General features: G+C 34.4%; 1 protein-coding gene across 1 annotated transcript; it reads right to left on the bottom strand.

Moving 5' to 3' along the window:
- Positions 1-1,576: 1,576 nt before the first annotated feature.
- Positions 1,577-10,025, bottom strand: LOC129889253 (uncharacterized). Its single transcript, XM_055964484.1, has 5 exons — positions 9,132-10,025; positions 3,046-3,098; positions 2,637-2,803; positions 2,398-2,549; positions 1,577-2,171 (listed from the first exon to the last, which is right to left on the bottom strand). The coding sequence occupies exons 1-5, from the start codon at positions 9,868-9,870 to the stop codon at positions 1,780-1,782; spliced, it is 1,503 nt and encodes a 500-aa protein (XP_055820459.1). The 5' UTR covers positions 9,871-10,025; the 3' UTR covers positions 1,577-1,779.
- Between the last annotated feature and the right edge of the window lie 1,396 nt (positions 10,026-11,421).

The raw sequence follows: 11,421 nt of genomic DNA on the forward strand, positions 1-11,421 counted from the left end.
TTAGATTTCTTTTATATTGTTTTTAGACTTTTTGAAAGAGCTGAGGGCCATGTCCCGACAAGTATTTCTTTATGTTAAACAGTAGAGGCTATATTTTAGACATTAGTATTTTCAATTCACGGACTTCCTTTTTGTTATGCTTTTAATTTCTGCTTTAGTTTCTTTACGATATGCTTTGATATGTTATGCCAAGGGTTAGCCTGGGATCACTCATGGTTCTAGGTACTGTGTCTCATCTAGATTGTAGACTCGGACCGTGACACATATATCACATTCACGATCTTTAAATCAAAGTACGATAATATAGAGATACAAGCTATGCAATACTTCATGGATCACCGATCACTTTTACGGTTTGTTGATGGTTTTACTATGGAAGTCAAGAATCTCGATGGAAAGCATTTATGATGGAGTAGAGGAAATTCAAAGACCGAATGTTTACTTTATGGTCCGTAAGTTAGGCCAACGAGTATTTTGATAATTTTTGAATTTCGAATTTCGAATTTTGAATTTCTGAGCCAATATAAATACTTTTTGTAGTGTTTTTGTGTGTCAAATTTCATAAAATATCTGTACGGACATAGTAGAGCATTTAATAATCTCTAATTTATCATTCATGCAAAGTTTTACAATATAAGCTTTGATTATTTTCTGCATCATGTTTGAGCAAGTAATTATGAATTTTTCATCTTCTGATTTTTTTTACTGTATTATATATGAGTAGCTAAATCATCTACTGAGGTTGTGGATCCAAAAGTATAGGTGTTGTGTTTATGATGTTTTCATGATAGTATGATTTTTGTGTTTTAGGATATCAAGTTTTTCTCATTTTCATTATTGGTTGGTGGTTGAATACATTAACGTATGACATATTATCCTATTTTTTGCTTGAAAAAGTGTATGCAAATTTGGTAAAAATAATTAGTAAAAACTAGGGGCGCTTGATAACGCTCAAATATATCTCAATTAATTGAAGTATAAGCAATAGTTTAGAATTTTTTTATCCCAATTTAGGTGTCGAGGTCGAACCCATTGAAACTGATTTTTTTTATCCCAATTGAAACTGATTATTTTTAAAACAGTTCAGTAAGAAAAATACACTAACCCAAACACTATCTGAAAGTTTCTCACTTAGAATTGAGAAATAAAAGATTCAGTGAGAAAAATACACTAACCCAAACAAAAACGTTAATCAGAAATACACTTAACACAAACACAAAAAACTTTACCTATTTCAGAGGAGCACGATTTAGGTAATCGAATCCATTTTCAAAACTCTTTGAAATTGTCAAAAACTCTACCTATCTCAAACTCCACTTTCTAATCATTCGAATTTTCTATGGCAAGAAGATAATGATATGCAAATTTTTACATCATTAACTTTTCAAATCCAAAGATCTGATAGTGACTAATGATCTTGAAAACAAGTGATCTTGAATTTTTTTAACTGCCACTAGCCCCATGGGCAAAATCTTCAAGGCCGAAAGTGTTGTCCAATATAGGGCAAGCAGGGTCAAAAGTTGAAAGACACTCCACTTCCAAAGTCGATTCTTGTAAATCAACTGATACAGCATAGTGAAACAAGTATAGGTATGTGATAACATATGCAATTTTAAGACATTAGCTCTTAAGTTTTCCATTGTATCCACACATTCCCCAAGAGGGGCACAAAATGAAGGAAAGAACAGATCTGAGTTAGTGATATACTATTATGCAATGTCCCAACTAGGGTCCCGTCCAAGCACTGCTACATATACATAATTTTATGCTTTAGTTATATCACCCCATCACTTCCATATCTTCGTCAGAGAAAGGAAGAAACTTCTCTCTGTTTGGGCTTTCATGAACATTATACTTAACAAGCTTGACTGGTGTTCCTCCTATATCTGTGTCCTTCACTAGATCTTTGCGCTTTTTGCCACCAGCAATAGGCAATTTATCTGTACAGAAGTAAGCATTAGAGAATGTTTTGTCCAATGAATCGTCCATTTCCTCATCCCCAGTGCGTTTTCCTTCCTTATGCTCTCTCTCTCGAGCAGTCCAGCCTCCAGGCTGAACTTCAGGGAGAAAGCAGTCCGGCCTTGAAATGCAAATTGCTGCCTTGGCATCAAACTTCAGTTTTTCATGATCAAACACCCAGAAACCTTGGTTTTCCAGGACAAAAAGCCACTCTGTGGATACATGAAACTTATCTCAGAAAACATGAACATGACAACGGACAATAAATATAATATATTATCCACAAGGTAGATTTGCTATTGATTTTGAAGAAATCACTATGGTCTGCAATTTTCTAAAACCTCAGCCTCATAGTAAGGACTGAATATGCAACTGATCCAGTATGAGCAAAATCAAAACGATTAATGTACTCAAAGATAAAACTAGATAAAAACATACTTATGAGAGCTTTAGGTGTCATAAGTTTTTGATTACTCAGGTTCTCTTCTGTGCCAGCTCGGATAGAAGCCCATTTAAGTAACTCACTGGGTAGCTGAGACTCAGAGAAAGCATTTACATAAGCAGTCAGCCTATCTTGATCACATGTTTCCCTAAAAGCCAACAATACCCAGATTTATTAGCAGATAACAACTTAACAAGCTTCTTTTCAAATTTTAGTGCAGCACAATTTCCCCTACCTAGCGAACTGTATGGCATTATCAGCTACTAAGGACCATAGCAGAACCAAGTTCCTGAAGTAGGATTTGGATGGCTGAAACCATCTGCCAGAACTTAGAAATGAATGATCAACCAGTATCACAGCATCATACAATAGTTTCTGTAGAACAACTGCATCATCAGAACTCTGCAACAACAAATATTTAGAACAAAAAGTGAAGAGCTTAGCCTTACAGAAATCAATCTTGATCAGCAAATTTATATTTGCATTAGCAGGGACTGGACACATCCTTAAAACCCGTATAAAACATCAAATACACACATACAAACAGACTGGGGAACACAGCAGAGCATGGAACTTGTTGGGCCATCGTATGTGCTATCCACTCTTAAATCTTTGCGATAATGAAGGTTGTCATGAATACGTACCAATAGGGCAGTGACCACAAGCTTTTTTTCCGTAAGAATTCTGAGAAGCATATCTACAACAAGTAAAAACTCAAAGCCATCAAGAATCAAGTGAAATATTGTCAATATAAAGCTTGAATACATGTCTCGGGTTTCAAATCCCACTTCTAACACTAACAATACAACTTTTTTTAAGTATAAAAAAGGTTCATGTCTAGGCTTAAAAAGAGCAAAGCAAGAAGTGCAGCTAATTCAGTTTATTAAGGTTTTATCATGCAATGAAGTCAAAAACTCAAAAAATAAAAAAAACTAAGAAAGGATTATAGTATTTAGAGGTTTGAATACTCTCACTCCCAAGTAGTTTCGCATTCATGGTATATGTGGGATAAGTGATGCTGGCAGATAAAGAATGATTCACTTTTGCCAAGATTAGTTTTCTGGAAGCACACAACTGCTTTTCTTCATGTAGGCTCCCTAACATAATTATTCTGCTGTTTGCTTTTCCAACTCAATTAAATAGAGTAGCAATTCCAGTGAATGCACTTATTGAGATTTCATGGACAGAATATTGCATCAGTAGATAGAAAACTTTATGCATATGCAGCCACAAATAAAGAAAATTGGACTACTGCACAGAAGTGAAGCATTCAGATGGTGAGGCTGATTACAAGAAAATCAGTTTGCACATGGAAGATTTAAATAGAGAATGAGTTGCTCGAAAACAAATTGCACTTCAACAGGAATGGAGTTCCGTGAAATGAACTCTTCAAGAATACCTAGCACATGTCAAAAAGAATTCCAAGAGCAGCTGAACAGCCTTACTTCACATGCAGCAATACCTAGCACATGTCAAAAAGAATTCCAAGAGCAGCTGAACAGCCTTACTTCACATGCAGCAGCTTCTTTTCACAAACCATTAATCAAACTCCAAAAAAAATTAAAAGAAAGAGAACTGATGAAATAATTTTGAACAACCTCAGCAATTTATATCTCTTGCTTGAAGCCTTGAATGAGACAGAGAATGTAGTGTCCTTAGTTTTTCCAAAAAAAGAAAAACAATAACCTCAGCCAAGTCACAACAACACAAGCACAAGAATATTAAAGGTTTCCAACTTTATTGATAAACAACAAACTTAACTTGCACCCAGAAAGCATATCAATATTTTTTCCATAAATTCCAGCTGTGACCAGCAAAAGAAATATAAGCCGGACTACCTGCAATGAGACCACATTGACCCCAATACACAGGACCCCTATGCTAGCTAACTTCAAAGGGCTTCATAATAGAAGATGAAAGTGTAAGGATGTACAACCAACCATGGGTTATGTTAGAATAGGAATAGATATATACAATCCAACTTAGAATAGGAATAGGAATATGAATAGGAATAAGAATAGAAATAGAATCCTACTTGGTAAAGGATTGTATTGTATTGTCTATAAATAGGATCTCTGTGTAATGATGTAGATACACAATTCAATAATATTTTCCCTCTATATTTCTCACATGGTATCAGAGCCTCTATGATCTTGGTAGAGAATTAAAGAGTTTCCGCTGCCGGTGGGCGGCTAGGCGGCTATTACTCATATATGTCGCCCGTCTCGCCAATGATTATGTTAGCAAAAGTCTGGATCACCATATATCTTTTCGGTGACTATTTCCTCATATATAATTTGCGCAGCACCGTGCATCTTTTCGATGACTATTTTTTCATATTTAATTTGCTTAGTACCGTGCATTTTTCCAGACTACTTTCTCATATCTATTTGTGTAGCACCGTGCATCATTCCGGTGACTACTTTTTCATATCCAATTTGTGTAGCACCGTACCATCTTTTCGGTGACTACTTTTTCATATTCTATTTGCGTAGCACCGTGCCATCTTTCCGGTGCCATCTTTCTTATTTATGTTGGGTCGTGCCATTATTCCGACACTACTCATATCATTCTCTTTCTCAGTAGGGTCATGCCATCTTTCCATCCGTACTCATATAATTTTATTTCTAAGATTGTGACTATTCATATCATTCTCTTTCTCAGTAGGGTCATGCCATCTTTCCATCCGTACTCATATAATTTTATTTCTAAGATTGTGACTATTTTCAATCATCAAATCTAATAATCCAGCGCATGAGCATGTTCCAACCAGTTTTACAGTAACTTTCTTGTTTAAGATCTACTCATCTATTGATTCCAAGACGATCCATATATTTTGTACCAAATTTAGAGCACTTTTCGGCGACCGTTGCATTGTGAGAAAAAAAAAACCTAGATGGAGCAACCACCTAGTTTTGTTGCTCAGGGGGAGTCTGGTAGCCCTATATGTTGATTGTGTAAGTCACACTATGGTCTGAAACAATCTTCTCAATCTCCTCCTTGGAGAGACTGCCCTTGTCGTTGGTGATGGTGATCTTGAAGACCTACTCTTTCTTGGTTGGGATAGTGGTATTTCTGGGGATCAACAGAGTCATGACACCACCAGCAGTTTTAAGTCCAAGGGGAAAATGTGTAACATCCAACAACAACAGGACTTGCACCTTCTTATTACCTTCAATCAATCTCAATTGTGGTCTGAGCAGTGGATGAAAGGGTCCTCATATTAATTACATTTGTAACAAGTTAGGTACATATGACTTGTATGCACTAGCTTGAGGGGGAGTGTTAGAATAAGAATAAATATATACAATCCTACTTAGAATAGGAATAGGAATATGAATAAGAATAAGAATAAGAATAGAAATAGCATCCTAATTGATAAAGGATTATATTATAGTGTCTATAAATAGGGTCTCTATGTAATGTAGATAAATAATTCAATAATATTTTTCCTCTATATCTCTCACAGGTTATACAGTAAAGACATCACGAAAAACTAAAATTAACTCAAGCAAAAATGAGTGACAAGCAAGATCTGATAAAGGGTTGCCCTCAATACAATGGTTTTCTTTTCTTTGAAGGAGTGAAAAAAATGGAGTGTTTTCAACCTCTATAGCTAATTGATTGGTGAAATAAGGAATTAAGTACAGACAACAACATACCCAGTACAATTCCACAAGTGGGATCTGGAAAAGGTAGGATGTACGCAAACCTTATCCCTATCTTTTGGAGTAGAGAGACTATTTCCAATAAACTCTCGGTTCAAATCAAATGCAATCAAAGCATGATAGAAAGAAAAATATTTGACAGCAAAATAGCAAAAAACACAGAACAAATGAAACAACAAGTAATAGTGAATATTAGAGAATGAGATACAACGCGTATACTAACTAATACTACATCACTCGACTGCCTATTATACTTCTACCCTTATTATCGACCTACAAATCTTCCTATCTAGGATCATGTCCTTGGTAAGTTGAAAATGTGTCATCTCTTGCCTAATCACCTCCCCTCAGTTCTCTTCGGCCTATCTATACCTCTCCTAAAACCTACTATAGCCAACCTCTCAAGGAATTTAGTACAGAAAAGCATACAAATACAAGAACAACAATATTTAATTATTCATGTGATGCAAGACAATATGGCATAATATCATAAGACCTATATGTTAGAATAAGAATAGGTATATACAATTCTACTTAGAACAAAAATAGTAGTAGGAATAAAAATAGTAAATAGTATCCTACTTGGTAAAGGATTGTATTGTAGTGTCTATAAATAGAGTCTATGCGTAATAATATAGATACACAATTCAATAATATTCTTCTCCTATATTTCTCACATGGTAGCATAGCTTCGACGATCTTGGTAGAAAATCAGAAAAGCTACCGCTACCGGCGAGCGGCTATGATTTATATATGCCACATGTCTGGCCATTAGTTATGTTAACAAAAGTAGTGCCAATGATATATACATGAACCCCATATTTAGAGAAAGAAAACTCAGTCAAATAGGTTGATGTGCGTCAATTTTTGATGACTTTCTAAGGTTGTTTTGTGTCAACCCCATCAATATCTTTCTGGTGACTAGTTTCCTATATCTAATTAGTGTAGTACTGTGCCATCTTTTTTGTGACTATTTTTTTCATATATAATTTGTGTGGCACAGTGCAATCTTTTCGATAACTACTTTCTCATATCCAATGCGCAGCACCATGCATCTCTCCAGACTACTTCTCATATTTAATTTGCATAATATTGTGAATTTTTTTCGAACTACATTATCATATCTGAGTTGCATAGCACCATGTGTCTTTTTGGTGACTCTTCAGATTTGATTTGCGTAGTTTCATGCATCTTTCCAGTGACTCCTCAAATATAAGTTGCGTAGGGTCATGTCATCATTCCGACCCTTTCTATATAATTCTTTTTTCAGTAGGGTTGTGTTGTCAATTCGACCCTATCCATATAATTCTCTTTCTCAGTAGGGTCATGCCATCATTCCGACCCTACCCATATAATTTTATATCTCAAATTGTGACCACTTTAAACCATCAAATCTAATACTCCAACACATAAGTATGTTCCGAGCAATTTTTTTGTGACTTTCTTGTTTAATGTCGACTCTTTATTGATTCCAAGACGATCTATATATTTTATACTAGATTTTGAGCACTTTCTAGCAATTGTTGCACTATGAGAAGTCTACATGGAGCAACCACCTAGTTTTGTTGCTCAGGGGGAGTCTGGTAGCCTTGTATGTTGATTGTGTAAGTCACTTTATGGTCTGAAATGGTCTTCTCAAGCTTGGTTTGGGAAGTTAAACACTGCTATTCAGCAATTTATCACTTTGTGCTTTATCGACATTATGCATCAAATCCAATAATTCATGAGAAGATCAAGTACATTGAGATTGACTGACATTATACATCAAATCCAATATTTCATGAGATGACTGTTAATTTTGTGAAGTCAAGTGATCGACTTGCAGATATCTCACCAAGTATCTCATTGATCCTAGTATTAATTACATTTGTAACAAACTAGGTACATATGACTTGTATGCACTAGCTTGAGAGGGAGTGTCAGAATAAGAATAGGTATATACAATCCTACTTAGAATAAGAATAGCAGTAGGAATAAAAAAAGTGAATAGTATTCTACAGTAAAGAATTATATTAAAATGTCTATAAATAGGGTCTCTGTGTAATAATGTAGATACACATTCAATAATATTTTCTCTCATATTTCTCACATATACATTTAGATAGCATTTGGCCCCATGTTCCCAAATATTCTTGGCAAGTAATTTTTGGATGAAGTTTTGAGAACTTGTCGTATTTGGAAAATTTTAAATATTTAAAAATTACCCCAAACTTTTATATTTTATAAAAAAACATACATCATTCATTTATTCCAACTAATATTTATCTAACTCCACCGAAAAAGTTTGAATTATAATTTGAGTGACGAGATTGAGAAAAAAAATAATTTGCTTTTAATGAACTATAATTCCAATTGAATCAGTGACAAATTTGAGTATGCGATTAATGTATTGATCTTGCTCATATTGTTATTTTATTGTTATTGATTGTTATCAATTATGTTATAAAATTATTTTTTAACAGAACATGTTCATTATAAAATGATAATACAAATTTATGGGTATTTTTAAATAATTTTTAGAACTTATGGGTATAAATTATATTTTTTGAAATAGTCAAATATTCTTGGAAAAATTTGGGGCCAAAAGCATGGTGAAACTTCACCAAAACTTGTCAAGAATAACTTGCCAGAATATTTGAAAATTTGGGGCCTTCTAGAACTTGGATATTTGCCAAATATATTTGCCAAGTAATGGCAAATTATATGGCCAAACACTAGTTCCCAAATTTCTTTCAAATTTTCCCAAAAACTATTTGAGGCCAAACGGCACCTTAGAAACTTGGAAAGACATTAGAGAAAAAAAAACGCAATAGATTAGTATTATTTGGTTCTTGCTATTAGAAAATATAAGCATATTAACTGGATCAATTTTAGTGAGCCAGTGATGTTACTGTATAGAATTTGATATGAGAATTTTGTTCTCTCTTTATGACTGGTCGAAATAGCAAGGTGATGTTACTGTACAGAAATTACATACTAACATTAATGGAAAAAAACAATGAGCTATGATACATAATAAGGTAATAAAACTAGAACTTTTCCACTAACTAGCAAAAACTCACCTAAAAATTCAATATTTTGGAACTGCTTGAGAGTCTGAATTGCCCAGTCTTGTGCATCCTTTTGGAACTCCTCATTTACAAACCCCATATTAAACTTCAAAGACAAAGCAAGCAAGAACACCTCACACATTACAATACCAGCTAGATCCCTGATCCCACACCTACTTTTCTTACCCTTGTGAACGTTAACACTAACAATCGGAAAGAAAACTCCTAATTTCTCCTCAAGTTTAGCACATTTCCCAACCCAATCAACCATCCAAACCCCAGCCAATCCCTCAAAACAGACAATATCCTCATCAAACTCATTTCCATTTTCGGGATCAACCAAGCATATACATACATAACCAACAATTTTCTCTACCAAGTCCCTAATTTCAATAGTCAAGCACAACCCATTTCGCGATAACTCACAAACGATATCATACAAAATGTAGATTACCGGGGCAAGCAAGGCAATCTTTTTTGTCCCATTACACGAAGAAGAACAAGAAATTAGCAACTGAAACAAGTCTTTAGCAACAATGGCTTTGCTAAAACCAGCTGATTTTGAGGAGTGAAAAGTGACAGCAGAGTAAAACCATGTAATTTCAAGAGGTGGGTCAGGCATTGTTTGGACTAAACGAAAGAAAATGGACTCAAAAACAGAGAAATCGGAACTTCCATTTAGGTATGAGGCCAAGAAGTGATTGATTGATTCTGTCAACATGGGCTCGAAGCCCTTTGTTGATGGGCACATCCGGAGAGATTTTGATGTTGTAAATGGAAGCTAAAACGGTTTTCTCAATCTTTATTTTGGAAGAATTTGATGGGATTTAAGGTTTAACAGTAAACTCAAAACCCTAGGTAAAAGGAGTTGATGGAGGTGGGAATAGGGGGGCAGAGGGAATTTTTGGGGCCTATTTGTAACGGGCATTTTTGTTTTTTGAATTTGGTTTTGGACCACTTTCATTGGATTTTTTAAGAGATTGGGACTTGTATTGGTGAATGGATTAGCGGGAAAAAAGAAGAAAAAGAAGCACCAACTCCATATTTTTTTTTCCTAAAAAGGAAAAGGGTTAAAAATATGGAAAATAGCATTTATACCCAAAAAGAGAAAATATTTATCTTTAAATGTGCCATTACTTTCATACCATTTTTTATTTTAAAATGATATAAATTTATTTTAAAATCCGCGCGCTGACGTTGTGCTGACTTCAGTGCCCACCCTAGATGATATTGATAGAGTATCAATATATCGACGGAGTATCACATAGATTAAGTTCAGTCCTATATGATATCGATATTGTATCAATATACCGATGGAGTATCATAAAGAATATATTTGTTATTAATTTAGAGTTTAATAAATAAGATTGTGATTTTAATAATTTTATCTTAATTATTTTATTTTTATATCTCTAAAAAAGAATTCAATCCTATATGATACCGATATGGTATCAATATACAGACACGTATCACAGAGAATCAAGTTCAATCCTATATGATACCAATATTGTATCAATATACCGATGGAGTATCATAAAAAATTATTTCATAGCAGTAATGTTGACATCAGCATGATGTTACGTGCGAATAGAAAAAAGGTAAATGGAGTAACAGGGTAAATAGTTTGAGTCATAAGCAGTAATAGCAGCAGCAATAGTAGTAGCATTAGTAGTAGAAGTAGCAGTAGAAATAGTAGCAGTAGTAGTAATAGTAGTAGTAGCAATAGTAGTAGCAGTAGTAGTAGTAACAATAGTAGCAGTAGGAGTGGTAGCAGTTGTTATAACCCGTATTTTGCGCATTTGGACATTTTGAGATAATTGTAACGAGTTAAGGACCATGCTATGTCTTGACCTTGTTTTACACATAAGTTGGTTATGAAAATTTTGAAATTTGGAAATATTGGAAGAGGCTAAGGGCAAAATTGGAATTTCAAAAAAATGTTTCATGAATTACAAAAAAATAGAAACCAAGTGATTGGGCTTGGAAAAAAAACAAGAAAGGCCCAACCATGCCATGGTCCATAAAGAAGGACCCAAGCCCATGTAATTTATCCATGTGATAAATGAATAAAAGGGCTTAGTCATCAATTCCATGGAACTTTCAAGAAAAGTTGAGAAAGGAGAATGTGATACACCATGGCAGGGAAGATTGAAAATAAAGTTAAAAGAATCCGAAAGAAGTTAGAGACCGAATAATGAGTCATGGAACTCGACTTATTTACGTAAGCCACCAACTTGAAAATCTTATATTCTTAAGCTACTTGAGTACGTACCAAGCTTACGTAGCAAGGATTATATAGATT

This window comes from Solanum dulcamara, chromosome 5 (genome assembly GCF_947179165.1).
Source record: "Solanum dulcamara chromosome 5, daSolDulc1.2, whole genome shotgun sequence".
NCBI lineage: Eukaryota > Viridiplantae > Streptophyta > Magnoliopsida > Solanales > Solanaceae > Solanum > Solanum dulcamara.